The 14,326-nt window shown below is 44.9% G+C and overlaps 1 protein-coding gene across 1 annotated transcript in view; it reads left to right on the top strand.

The window, feature by feature from the left end:
* Positions 1-7,524: 7,524 nt before the first annotated feature.
* txnl1 (thioredoxin-like 1) overlaps positions 7,525-14,326 on the top strand; it is a 29,943-nt gene continuing 23,141 nt past the window's right edge. The window contains exon 1 of the mRNA XM_070862146.1: positions 7,525-7,781. Coding sequence (XP_070718247.1) covers positions 7,687-7,781 — 95 coding nt within the window. The 5' untranslated portion in view covers positions 7,525-7,686. The remainder of the gene's footprint in view (positions 7,782-14,326) is intronic.

Raw genomic sequence — 14,326 nt, 5'->3', positions numbered from 1 at the left:
AGGAAAAATGTAGAATGTCACTTCTTTGTCACTAAGATTGAAACCATCTATTCAGCTTCCTGTGCGTCATTCCCTTCCCCTTGCCCACCAAACCAAGATTCCTGCCCGAGCTCTGAATTCTAGTTTCTGTGCTATCTCTCCTCATGCTCATTCTGAGCTCATTGTGTCCATGAGACCCATCTCTCTTCCCACTAAACTGCTGACCACGCAACCTCCTTTCTTAGCCCCCATGCTAGCTGACATTATAAACGGTTTCCTCTCCTTAATTACTAACCCCTCACTTTCAAATCAACCATCATCGCCCCCAGTCCTCAAAAACCCACCCATGACCCCTCTGTCCTTGCAAACTACCACCCCATCTCCAAGAAAGAAAGAAAGACATACATTTATATAGTGCCTTCACGACCACCGGAGGTCTCAAAGCACTTTACAGGCAATGAAGTACGTTTGAAGTGTAATCACTGTTGTAATGTGGGAAACGCGGCAGCCAATTTGCGTACAGCAAGCTCCCAAAAACAGCAATGTGATAATGACCAGTTAATCTGATTTAGTGATGTTGATTGTGGGATAAATATTGGCCAAGCTCCCTTTCCTCTCCAATGTCTTTCAATATGTGTCACCTCCCAAATATGTGCCCATCTTTCCTGGGCCCTCGGCACTTTGCAGTCCTCTGGCCTTAACAAATTTTAACAACCTCAAACCTTACCTACAGTTCCCATTTTCTCTAGGAGCAAGGAGTAGGCCATTGAGCCCCGCAAGCCTGTTCCGCCCTTCAATGAGATCATGGCTGATCTGCGACTTAACTCCACATTTCAGCCTGAGGCCATATCCCATAATACCTTTAGTTAACAATATACATCAATGATTTAGATGAAGGGATTGAGTGTCATATCTCCAAGTTTGCAGATGACACTAAGCTGGGTGGTGGTGTGAGCTGTGATGAGGATGCTAAGAGGCTGCAGGGTGACTTGGATAGGTTAGGTGAGTGGGAAAATGCATGGCAGATGCAGTATAATGTGGATAAATGTGAGCTTATCGACTTTGGGACCAAAAACACGAAGGCTGAATATTATCTGAATGGCGGCAGATTAGGAAAAGGGGAGGTGCAACGAGACCTGGGTGTCATGGTACATCTTCCATTGAAAGTTGGCATGCAGGTACAGCAGGTGGTGAAGAAGGCAAATGGTATGTTGGCCTTCATAGCTCGGGGATTTGAGTATAGGAGCAGGGAGGTCTTACTACAGTTGTACAGGGCCTTGGTGAGGCCTCACCTGGAATATTGTGTTCAATTTTGGTCTCCTAATCTGAGGAAGGACGTTCTTGCTATTGAGGGAGTGCAGCGAAGGTTCACCAGACTGATTCCTGAGATGGCATGACTGACATATGAGGAGAGACTGGATCGACTGGGCCTATATTCACTGGAGTTTAGAAGGATGAGAGGGGATCTCATAGAAACATAAAATTCTGACGGGACTGGACAGGTTAGATGCAGAAAGAATGTTCCCATGTTGGGGAAGTCCAGAACCAGGGGAAACAGTCGAAGGATAAGGGGTAAGCCATTTAGGACTGAGATGAGGAGGAACTTCTTCACTCAGAGAGTTGTTAACCTATGGAATTCTCTACCGCAGAGAGTTGTTGATGCCAGTTCATTGGATATATTCAAGAGGAGTTAGATATGACCCTTACGGCTAAAGGGATCAAGGGGTATGGAGAGAAAGCAGGGAAGGAGTACTGAGGTGAATGATCAGCCATGACCTTATTCAATGGTGGTACAGGCTCGAAGGGCCGAATAGCCTACTCCTGCATCTATTTTCTGTTTCTATGTTTCTATTTCAGCCTGTCATGTCCGCGGCTAATCCCACTTTCCAGCCCTTGGTCCGTAGCCCTGTAGGTTACGGCACTTCAAGTGCACATCCAAGTATTTTTTAAGTGTGGTGAGAGTTTCTGCCTCTACCACCCTTTCAGGCTGTGAGTTCCGGACCCCCACCACCCTCTGGGTGAAAACATTTCTCCTCAAATCCCCTTAAACCTCCTACCAATTACATTAAATCTTTGTCTCCTGGTTGTTGACCCCTCTGCTAAGTAAAATAGGTCCTTCCTATCCACCCTATCGAGGACACTCATAATTTTATAAACCTCAATAATATCTTCCCTCAGCCTCTGTTCCAAAAAAAACAAACTTGATTCCCTATCTAGACTAACCTTTTTCTAATTTATGCCATTAACATTTCAATTCGGCCCATCATCCCTTTTGTCTATTTAATCTCTCCTGTCTTCCACCCTATTATAGGCCTTCCCTTTTATTCTTTCTCCCCCCCCCACAACCGACCCCTTTCAGTGCTCCTTAAGAATCTGATCATTTCGAACATTCACCAGTTCTGACGAAGGGTCATTGACCTGAAACGTTAACTCTGTTTTTCTCTCCATCTGCTGAGATTTCCAGCATTTCTGTTTTTATTTCAGATTCTTCCAGCATCTGCAGTATTTTGCTTTTGTAAACTTTGATTCCAGTTTACACGGGCCAAATTCGTTTTCATCCCACTGAAACTGACCTTCCCCCAGTTAAACATTTTTACTTTAGATTGCTCCCTGTCCTTTTCCATAGCTAATCTAAACCTTATGATACTGTAATCACTGTTCCGTAATAAGGTGGATGAATTAACTGTGCAAATAGATGTTAACAAATATGATGTGATTGGGATTACGGAGACGTGGCTCCAGGATGATCAGGGCTGGGAACTCAACATCCAGGGGTATTCAACATTCAGGAAGGATAGAATAAAAGGAAAAGGAGGTGGGGTAGCATTGCTGGTTAAAGAGGAGATTAATGCAATAGTTAGGAAGGACATTAGCTTGGATGATGTGGAATCTATATGGGTAGAGCTGCAGAACACCAAAGGGCAAAAAACGTTAGTGGGAGTTGTGTACAGACCTCCAAACAATAGTAGTGATGTTGGGGAGGACATCAAACAGGAAATTAGGGGTGCATGCAATAAGGGTGCAGCAGTTATAATGGGTGACTTTAATATGCACATAGATTGGGCTAACCAAACTGGAAGCAATACGGTGGAGGAGGATTTCCTGGCGTGCATAAGGAATGGTTTTCTAGACCAATATGTCGAGGAACCAACTAGGGGGGAGGCCATCTTAGACTGGGTGTTGTGTAATGAGAGAGGATTAATTAGCAATCTCATTGTGCGAGGCCCCTTGGGGAAGAGTGACCATAATATGGTGGAATTCTGCATTAGGATGGAGAATGAAACAGTTAATTCAGAGACCATGGTCCAGAACTTAAAGAAGCGTAACTTTGAAGGTATGAGGCTCGGATAGATTGGCGAATGATACTTAAGAGGTTGACTGTGGATGGGCAATGGCAGACATTTAGAGACCGCATGGATGAACTACAACAATTGTACATTCCTGTCTGGCGTAAAAATAAAAAAGGGAAGGTGGCTCAACCGTGGCTATCAAGGGAAATCAGGGATAGTATTAAAGCCAAGGAAGTGGCATACAAATTGGCCAGAAATAGCAGCGAACCCAGAGACTGGGAGAAATTTAGAACTCAGCAGAGGAGGACAAAGGGTTTGATTAAGGCAGGGAAAATGGAGTATGAGAAGAAGCTTGCAGAGAACATTAAGACGGATTGCAAAAGTTTCTATAGATATGTAAAGAGAAAAAGGTTAGTAAAGACAAATGTAGGTCCCCTGCAGTCAGAATCAGGGGAAGTCATAACGGGGAACAAAAAAATGGCGGACCAATTGAACAAGTACTTTGGTTCGGTATTCACTAAGGAAGACACAAACAACCTTCCGGATATAAAAGTGGTCAGAGGGTCTAGTAAGGAGGAGGAACTGAGGGAAATCCTTATTAGTCGGGAAATTGTGTTGGGGAAATTGATGGGATTGAAGGCCGATAAATCCCCAGGGCCTGATGGACTGCATCCCAGAGTACTTAAGGAGGTGGCTTTGGAAATAGCGGATGCATTGACAGTCATTTTCCAACATTCCATAGACTCTGGATCAGTTCCTATCGAGTGGAGGGTAGCCAATGTAATCCCACTTTTTAAAAAAGGAGGGAGAGAGAAAACAGGGAATTATAGACTGGTCAGACTGACATCGGTAGTGGGTAAGATGATAGAATCAATTATTAAAGATGTCATAGCAGCGCATTTGGAAAGAGGTGACATGATAGGTCCAAGTCAGCATGGATTTGTGAAAGGGAAATCATGCTTGACAAATCTTCTGGAATTTTTTGAGGATGTTTCCAGTAGAGTGGACAAGGGAGAACTAGTTGATGTGGTATATTTGGACTTTCAGAAGGCTTTCGACAAGGTCCCACACAAGAGATTAATGTGCAAAGTTAAAGCACATGGGATTGGGGGTAGTGTGCTGACATGGATTGAGAACTGGTTGTCAGACAGGAAGCAAAGAGTAGGAGTAAATGGGTACTTTTCAGAATGGCAGGCGGTGACTAGTGGGGTACCGCAAGGTTCTGTGCTGGGGCCCCAGCTGTTTACACTGATGATTTAGAAGAGGGGATTAAATGTAGTATCTCCAAATTATTAGATGACACTAAGTTGGGTGGCAGTGTGAGCTGCAAGGAGGATGCTATGAGGCTGCAGAGTGACTTGGATAGGTTAGGTGAGTGGGCAAATGCATGGAAGATGAAGTATAATGTGGATAAATGTGAGGTTATCCACTTTGGTAGTAAAAACAGAGAGACAGACTATTATCTGAATGGTGACAGATTAGAAAAAGGGGAGGTGCAACGAGACCTGGGTGTCATGGTACATCAGTCATTGAAGGTTGGCATGCAGGTACAGCAGACGGCTAAGAAAGCAAATGGCATGTTGGCCTTCATAGCGAGGGGATTTGAGTACAGGGTCAGGGAGGTGTTACTACAGTTGTACAGGGCCTTGGTGAGGCCACACCTGGAGTATTGTGTACAGTTTTGGTCTCCTAACCTGAGGAACGACATTCTTGCTATTGAGGGAGTGCAACGAAGGTTCAGCAGACTGATTCCCGGGCTGGCGGACTGACATCGCAAGAAAGACTGGATCAACTGGGCTTGTATTCACTGGAGTTCAGAAGAATGAGAGGGGACCTCATAGAAACGTTTAAAATTCTGATGGGTTTAGACAGGTTAGATGCAGGAAGAATGTTCCCAATGTTGGGGAAGTCCAGAACCAGGGGTCACAGTGTAAGGATAAGGGCTAAGCCATTTAGGACCGAGATGAGGAGAAACTTCTTCACCCAGAGAGTGGTGAACCTGTGGAATTCTCTACCACAGAAAGTTGTTGAGGCCAATTCACTAAATATATTCAAAAGGGAGTTAGATGTAATCCTTACTACTTGGGGGATCAAGGGGTATGGCGGGAAAGCAGGAATGGGATACTGAAGTTGCATGTTCAGCCATGAACTCATTGAATGGCGGTGCAGGCTAGAAGGGCCGAATGGCCTACTCCTGCATCTATTTTCTATGTTTCTATGTTTCTATGTTCCCTAAATGTTCACCTACTGACACGCTCCATTTGACCTACCTCATTCCCCAGCACCAGATCCAGCAATGCCTCCTCCCTCATTGAGCTGGAAACATACTAATCAAGAAAGATCTCCTGAACACACTTCAGAAATTCTTCCCCTTCTCTGTCCTTAACACTATTATGATCCCAGTCTATATTAGGACATATTAGGATAGTTGAAGTCCCCCATTATTATTACTCGATAGTTCTTGCACCTCTCTGTAATTTCTCTGCAAATTTGCTCCTCCATATCTTTCCTACTATTTTGTGGTCTATAGAATACACCTAGTAGTCCGACACCCCACTGGTCACTACCTGCCATTCTGAAAAGGACCAGTTTATTCCGACTCACTGCTTCCTGTCTGCCAACCAGTTCTCTATCCACGTCAATACATTACCCCCAATACCATGTGCTTTAATTTTGCACACTAATCTCTTGTGTGGGACCTTGTCAAAAGCCTTTTGAAAGTCCAAATGCACCACATCCACTGGTTCTCCCTTGTCCACTCTACTAGTTACATCCTCAAAAAATTCTAGAAGATTTGTCAAGCATGATTTCCCTTTCATAAATCCATACTGACATGGACCGATCCTGTCACTGCTTTCCAAATGCGCTGCTATTTCATCTTTAATAATTGATTCCAACATTTTCCCCACCACCGATGTCAGGCTAGCCGGTCTATAATTCCCTGTTTTCTCTCTCCCTTCTTTTTTTAAAAAGTGGTGTTGCATTAGCAACCTTCCAGTCCATAGGAACTGATCCAGAGTCAATAGAATGTTGGAAAATGATCACCAATGCATCCACTATTTCTCGGGCCACTTCTTTAATTACTCTGGGATGCAGCCTATCAGGCCCTGGAGATTTATCGGCCTTCAATCCCATCAAGTTCCCTAACACAATTTCCTGACTAATAAGGATTTCCTTCAGTTCCTCCTTTTTGCTAGACTCTCGAACCCCTAGTATTTCCGGAAGGTTATTTGTGTCTTCCTTAGTGAAGACAGATCCAAAATATTTGTTCAATTGGTCTGCCATTTCTTTGTTCCCCATTATAAATTCACCTGATTCTGACTGCAAAGGACCGACGATGGTCTTCACTAATCTATTTCTCTTCACATAACTATAGAAGCTTTTGCAGTCCGTTTTTATGTTCACTGCAAGCTTCCGCTCATACTCTATTTCCCCCTCTGAATTAGACCCTTTGTCCTGCTCTGCTGAATTCTAAATTTCTCCCAGTCCTCAAGTTTGCTGCTTTTCTGGCCAATTTATATGCCTCTTCCTTAGATTTAACACTATCCCTAATTTCGCTTGTTAGCCATGGTTGAGCCACCTTCCCCGTTTTATTTTTATTCCAGACAGGGATATACAATTGTTGAAGTTCATCCATGTAATCTAAAAATGTCTGCCATTGCCTAGCCACTGTCCATCCTTTAAGTATCATTTGCCAGTCTATTCTAGCCAATTCACGTCTCATACCATCGAAGTTACCTTTCCTTAAGTTCAAGACCTAGTCTCTGAATTAACACTGTCACTCTCCATCTTAATAAAGAATGGTCTGCTTCCATCCTGTAAATTTTTATGATTCTACGAATAAATATTGGCCTCGCTGGCAACGTCTGCATCACCCGTGAATGAATTTTTTGAAACGATGTCTCCTGTGGGGGTGGGTTTCTGCCAAAGTTGGGGGTGGGGGGGCGCGAGAGATGGAATGGGAGCAGCCGCCAAGAATAAATTCAGGACCAGGAGGTCTGCTTGGCCACTGTAAGTGCACTCGCAGTGTATGCTGGGTGATTTGGGCTCCCCGGCCATGACTTAGCAAAGAAGCCCAGTCCGTCTGAGCCGAGGAGGGGGGAGGGGGAAGCGCCGCGACGTCATTGTGATTGACGGCTCTGTCCACCAATCAACGGAGAGAACCGGGCAATGACGGCTTCGAAATCTGACGTGCACAGCGTTCGGGGGCCAATGGGCGGCGCCGAAAGGGGCGGGAGCGAGGGAGGGAGTTTCCACTCTGGGTTGGTTGGCTGTGCGAGGTGATTTTTTTTTGTGTGTGTTGTGCGGTGGGGTTTTTTTTTTAATTTTAAAATTAGATTTTTTTTAAAAAGAAGTGAGGCCTGGACCGGACCGGGAGCCGCTCCTGGTGAATTATATTCAGCACCATTTAGTGACAATGAGGGTGAAAGTGGTGGCGGCCGACGCCGAGTTTCAGCCCGAGTTGACGAACGCCGGTTGCAGGTTAACGGTGGTGAAGTTTACGATGAAAGGGTGAGTTGCCGCGGCGGTGCGGTGCGGGACGGGACTGTGCTTCCTGCTTGAGGCCCAGGCTTTGCGGCCTAGCTGCGTGCGTACCCGGTGTGTTGCACATTCTCTTCATAAAATAGTCGGGAGTGAGGCGCAGCCGTGGGGTGGGATGGAGTGATTCCCAACGACATTGAATTCGTGGCTTCTGGTTCTGAAAGAATGGCTCGAGTTTGTACTGGACTGGGAACTTAATGCTGCTGTAAGGACAGACCGAGGGGGAAGCGTGGGCCAGGACCGTGTTCGAGTTGTCTATCTCAGTGAGAGAGTGCTAGGTTGTCCCAGTGTGGTTAAAGACCAAATCCGCGCGGATAGTTAAGACATGGCACAATTGTTAGTGTACACTATCAGACACTAACCGTGGAGATAAGGATCAGGGAAGATCTGTACTTGAGAGGTATGCATAGAAGCAGAGAAAATTGGTGCAGGAGTAGGACATTCGATCCTGCACCACCATTCAATAAGATCATGGCTGATCATTCCCTCAGTACCCCTTTCCTGCTTTCTCTCCATACCCCTTGATCCCTTTAGCCACAAGGGCCATATCTAACTCCCTCTTGAATATATCCAATGAACTGGCATCAGCAGCTCCCTGCGGTAGAGAATTCCACAGGTTAACAACTCTCTGGGCAATAATTTTGAGTGGTTTTTGATTATCCCGAGGATAGATGGAATAAATTAATGCATGTGATCAAAACAGGGAATGCTTTTAGAACATGTCTAGGACAACTTCAACAGCAACAACAACTTGTATTTATATAGTGCCTTTAATGTAGTGAAACGTCCCAAGGTGCTTCACAGGGGTATTATGAGTTAAATTTGACACCGAGCTGCATAAGTAGAAATTAGCACAGGAAGCTTGGTCAAAGGTATGTTTTAAGGAACATCTTGAAGGAGGGTGGAGAGGTATAGGCAGGGAGTTCCAGAGCTTGGGGCCTAGCCAACAGAAGGCACAGCTGCCAATGGTTGAGCCATTTATAATCAGGGAGGCTCAAGAGGGCAGAATTAAAAGAGCGTGGAGATGGGGTTGTGAGGCTGGAGGAGATTACTGAGACAGGGAGGGGTTGGAAAACAAGGTTGAGAATTTTGAAATCAAGGTGTTGCTTAACCAGAAGTCAATGTAGCACTGGGGTGATGGGTGAGCGGGACTTGGTGTGAGTTAGGACCTGGGCAGCCGGGTTTTATATCACCTCCAGTTTATGCAGGGTCAAATGTCGGAGGCCAGCCAGGGGTGCGTTGAAATAGTCAAGTCTCGAGCCATGGATGAGGGCTTCAGCAGCAGATGAGCCGAGGCAAGGACGGAGACGGGCGATGTTATGAAGGTGGAAATAGGCGGTCTTAGTTATGCAGATATGTGGCCGAAAGCTCATTTCAGGGTCAAATATGACACCAAGGTTGCGAACAATCTGGTTCAGCCTCAGACAGAAGTTGTCGAGAGAGATGGAGTCAGTGATTGGGGAACAGAGTTTGTGGTTGGGACCAAAAACCTCCTGGATCAGTTTGTCTCAAATCCAAGAAGGAGAGGAGCAGTGCATGATTCATTTCTGGGAAATGGAAGAGAGTAGAACAGTTGGGAAATAGTGATCAGAATATAGTTAAGTTCAGTGCAGGAATAGAAAAGGATCATGAAATGTCAACGATGGACAGGAACAAGGCAAAGCTTAGCAAGATAAAAGAGGGTCTGGCCCAAATTAACCGGGCAGAAAAATGAGCAAATATGTCAACAAATAAGCAATGGGAAAACTTAAAGTCTAAGATGGATGGAATAAAAAATAATTATATGCCTATATGGCAAAAAGGTGGTTTGTCAAAGTGTTGAGTTCCATGGATAAATAATTACTCAACTGATGCATACAAGGGAGGCACATGATAAATTTAGGGCCAGCAATACTAAAGACAATCATGAGGAATATAGAAAGTATAGTTGGGAGGTGCAAAGAACTTGCATTAACTATAAAGTGATAATGGTAGATTTCAAATGTCCTAATATATAGACTGGGATAGTAACAGTGTAAAAGACAGATTGGAGGAATTCCTAAAATGAGTAAAAGAGAACTTTCTTGATAAATGTTTCCAGTCCAAGAGGAAGTAAGCAATGTTGGATCTCGATCTTTGGAAGTGCGGCAAGCGGAGTGTGTTTTTTAGTAGGAGGTCATTTGGAGAATAGTGATCCTCTCATCAGGTTTAGAATAGTTATGTAAAAGTACAAGGAAAAATCCAGTCCAAAAGGCATTTGATCAGGTGCCACATAATAGACTTGCCAACAAAGTTGAAGCCCATGGAATAAAAGGGACAGTGGCAGCATGGATATGAAATTTGATAGGTGATAGGAAACAGAGTGGTGAATGGTTGGTTGTTTTTTGGACTGGAGGAAGGTATACAGGGGTGTTCCCTAGAGTTGGTACCAGAACCACTGCTTTTCTTGATATATATTAATGACTTGGATGTGGGTGTACAGGGCAAATTTCACAATTTGCAGATGACACACAACTTGGAAGTATAGTGAACAGTGAGGAGGATAGTCGACTTCAAGAAGATATAGATGGGCTCGTGGAATGAGCAGACACGTGGCAGATGAAATTGAATGCAGAAAAGTGCAAAGTGATACATTTTGCTAGGAAGAACGAAGGGAGGCAATATAAACTAAAGTGTACAATTCTACAAGGAGTGCATGAACAGAGAGACCTGGGTGTATCTTCACAAATTGTTGAAGGTCACAGGTTAAGTTGAGAAAGCGGTTAAAAAAGCATAGGGGATCCTGGGCTTCATAAATAGAGGTATCGGGTACGAATGCAAAGAAGTTATGAAGAACCTTTTTATAAAACACTGGTTTGGCCTCAACTGGAGTATTGTGTCCGATTCTAGGCAATGGATGTAAAGGGTGCAGAAAAGATTTATAAGAATGGTTCCAGAGATGAAAGACTTTAGTTATGTGGATAGATTGGAGAAGCTGGCATTAACCTTCTCTGCTCTAAGAAGGACAAGAGGAGATTTGATAGAAGTGTTCAAAATCATGAAGGGTCTAGACAGTAGATAGAGAGAAACATTCCCATTGGCGGAAGCATTGAGAATCAGAAGGAACCGATTTAAGGTGATTGTTAAAAGGTGACGCAAGGAAAAACTTTATTACGCAGCGAGTGGTGGAAGCAGATTCAATTCTGGCTTTCAAAAGGGTCACGGGGTAAGGGTAGGGAGTGGGACTAGCTGAGAGTCGGCATGGGTCGAATGGCAGCCTTCCGTACTGTAACCATTCATGACCTTGCAATTGCCTAAATTGAAATCCATTTGCCACAGTTTTTCCCGTTCACTTAATATGGTGCTATCCCTTTGTAATTTTATGCTATCATCTATACTGCCTACAATGCCGCCTATCTTTATCATCGGCATATTTGGATATATTACTTTCTATGCCATCATCTAAGTTAATAAATACTGTGAATAGTTGAGGCCTTGACACAGATCCCTGTGGGACACCACTACTTTCATCCTGTCAATTTGAGTACCTACCCATTATCCTACTGCCTGCTGCTCAGCCAATTTCCTAATCAGGTCAATAATTTAGAAACATAGAAAATAGGTGCAGGTGTAGGCCATTCGGCCCTTCGAGCCTGCACCACCATTCAATAAGATCATGGCTGATCATTCCCTCAGTACCCCTTTCCTGCTTTCTCTCCATACCTCTTGATCCCCTTAGCCATAAGGGCCATATCTAACTCCCTCTTGAATATATCCAATGAACTGGCATCAACAACTCTCTGCAGTAGGGAATTCCACAGGTTAACAACTCTGAGTGAAGAAGTTTCTCCTCATCTCAGTCCTAAATGGCCTATCCCTTATCCTATGACTGTGTCCCCTGGTTCTGGACTTCCCCAACATCGGGAACATTCTACCCGCATCTAACCTGTCCCGTCCCGTCCCGTCAGAATCTTACATGTTTCTATGAGATCCCCTCTCATCCTTGTAAACTCCAATGTTTTAAGGCCCAGTTGATCCAGTCTCTCCTCATATATGTCAGTCCTGCCATCCAGGGAATCAGTCTGGTGAACCTTCGCTGCACTCCCTCAATAGCAAGAATGTCCTTCCTCAGATTAGGAGACCAAAACTGAACACAATATTCCAGGTGAGGCCTCACCAAGGCCCTGTACAATTACAGTAAGACCTCCCTGCTCCTATACTCAAATCCCCGAGCTATGAAGGCCAACATACCATTTGCCGCCTTCACCGCCTGCTGTACCTGTATGACAACTTTCAATGACTGATGAACCATGACACCCAGGTATCATTGCACCTCCCCTTTTCCGAATCTGTCCTCAATTCCATGGGTTTCTACCTTAGTTAACAGTCTTTTATGTGGGACTTCATTAAATCCTTTCTGGAAGTCCATATACGTAGCAAGTAGTTACGATCTGTAATGCACTGCCTGAAAGGGTGGAGGAGGCAGATTCAGTAGTAACTTTCAAAAAGGAATTGAATACATACTTGAATAGGGAAATAATTAGAACGTCATGGGGAAAGAGCAGGGGTGTGGGACTAATTGGATAGCTCTATCAAAGAGCTGGCACAGGCACGATGGGCTGAATGGCCTCCTTCTGTACAGTATGATTCTATGATAAACTGCTGACCGTCCAACTTCCTATCCTGCACCCCCCCACCCCCCCGGGGTTAGCTGATATTGTTAATGGATCCTCACCTCGGGTTCTCTACCCCTCGCCGTCATCCACCTCCTCAAATAACCCACCCTTGATCCCTCCTGTGCTTGCAAGCTACTGCCCCATCTCCAACCTGCCTTTCCTCAAGACCTTGAACATGTTGCCTCTTTCCAAATCCATGCCCATCTTTTCTGCAACTCCACGTTTCAAATCCTCCAATCCGATCCTAGTGCACTGAAATGGCCCTTCTGCAAGTCACAAATGAAATCATATGTGACTGTCACAATGGTAGACCATCATTCCTCATCCTTCTCGACCTACCTGCAGCCTTTGACACCGTTGCCCAACTGGGTGGGACTAACCATGCCTCCATTCCAATCTTTCCAGCTGTATCCAGAGGATAACCTCCAATGGCTTCACTTCCTGCTCCCACACCATTGCCTCTGGAGTCCCCCAAGGATCTATTCCTGGCCCCCTCCTATTTCTTATCTACATACTGTTCCTCGGTGACATTATCGGAAAACACGTTCGGTTCCACATGTACACTGACGACGCCCAGCACTACCTCACCACCACTTCTCTTGACCCCTCCACTGCCTCTAATTTGTTACACTACTTATCCGACATCCAGTATTGAGCAGAAATTTCCTCCAATTAAATATTGGGAAGACCAAAGTCATTGTCTTTGGTCACCACCACAAACTCTGTTTCCTAGCCACTGACTGCATCCCTTTTCCTGGCCATTATCTGAGGCTGAACCAGACTGTCTACAGCCTTGGTGTCCTATTTGACCCTAAACTGAGCTTTCGACCCCATATCCTCTCCATCGCCAAGTCTTCTACTACCTCTAACATCGCCCGTCTCTGCCCCTGCTTCAGCTCATCTGCTGCTGAAACCCTCATCCATGCCTTTGGTTACCTCTAGACTCGACTATTCAAAATCTCTACTGGCTGGCCTCCCACCTTGCACTCTCCGTAAACTTGAGCTGATCGAAAACTGTGCTACCGTATCCTAACTCGCACCAAGTCCCGTTCGCCCAACATCCCTGTACTCGCTGAACTACATTTTCTCCCAGTCCCACAACCGATCTTCCCTGTAAGCTGCGCAGTCGGCTTTTCAATACAAAAAAATAGGCAATACGGTATTTTGAATGGCCCACGGAGCTCCTTAAAGGGGCAGCACAGGGCCAAACAAAAGTAGGGGGCATATTGTTGGCAACGCCTCGATTTAAAATTCTCAGCCTTGTTTTCAATTCCTTCCATGGCCTCGCCCCTCTCTATCTCTCTAGCTTCCTACAGACCGACACACTCCCAAGATTTCTGCGCTCCTCCAATTCTGGTCTCTTGCACATCCCCAATTTTCTTTGTTCCACCATTGGCGGCCATGCCTTCAGCTGCCTAGGCTCTAAGCTCTCCGCCTCGTTACTTCTCTCCTCCTTTAAGGCACCCCTTTAACACTTACCTCTTTGACCAAGGTTTGATCAAGTCTTGTTTGATCATTTCTGTGCAGCATCTTGGAATGTTTTACTACATTAAAGGCGCCATATAAATGTAAGTTGTTATATAACGCCTTTCACAACCTCGGGATGTCCCAAAACACTTCATAGCCAATGAAGTACTTTTTGAAATGTAATCACGAATGTAATGTAGGAAACTTGTCAGCCAAATTTTGCACAACAAGGTCGGACAAATAAGAATGAGATAAATGACGAGGTGATCTGTGTTTGGTGATGTTGGTTGAGGGATAAATGTTGTTGATGACACCAGGATAATTCCACTGCTCTTCTTTGAAATAGTATCATGGGATCTTTTATGCGCACCCCCCCCCCCCCCCCAAGAGGGCAGACGGGTCCTTGGTTTAACG

This window comes from Pristiophorus japonicus, chromosome 2 (genome assembly GCF_044704955.1).
Source record: "Pristiophorus japonicus isolate sPriJap1 chromosome 2, sPriJap1.hap1, whole genome shotgun sequence".
Lineage (NCBI taxonomy): Eukaryota > Metazoa > Chordata > Chondrichthyes > Pristiophoridae > Pristiophorus > Pristiophorus japonicus.
Note: the sequence above shows the minus strand (reverse complement) of the source record. Positions and strands in the feature narration are given on the sequence as shown.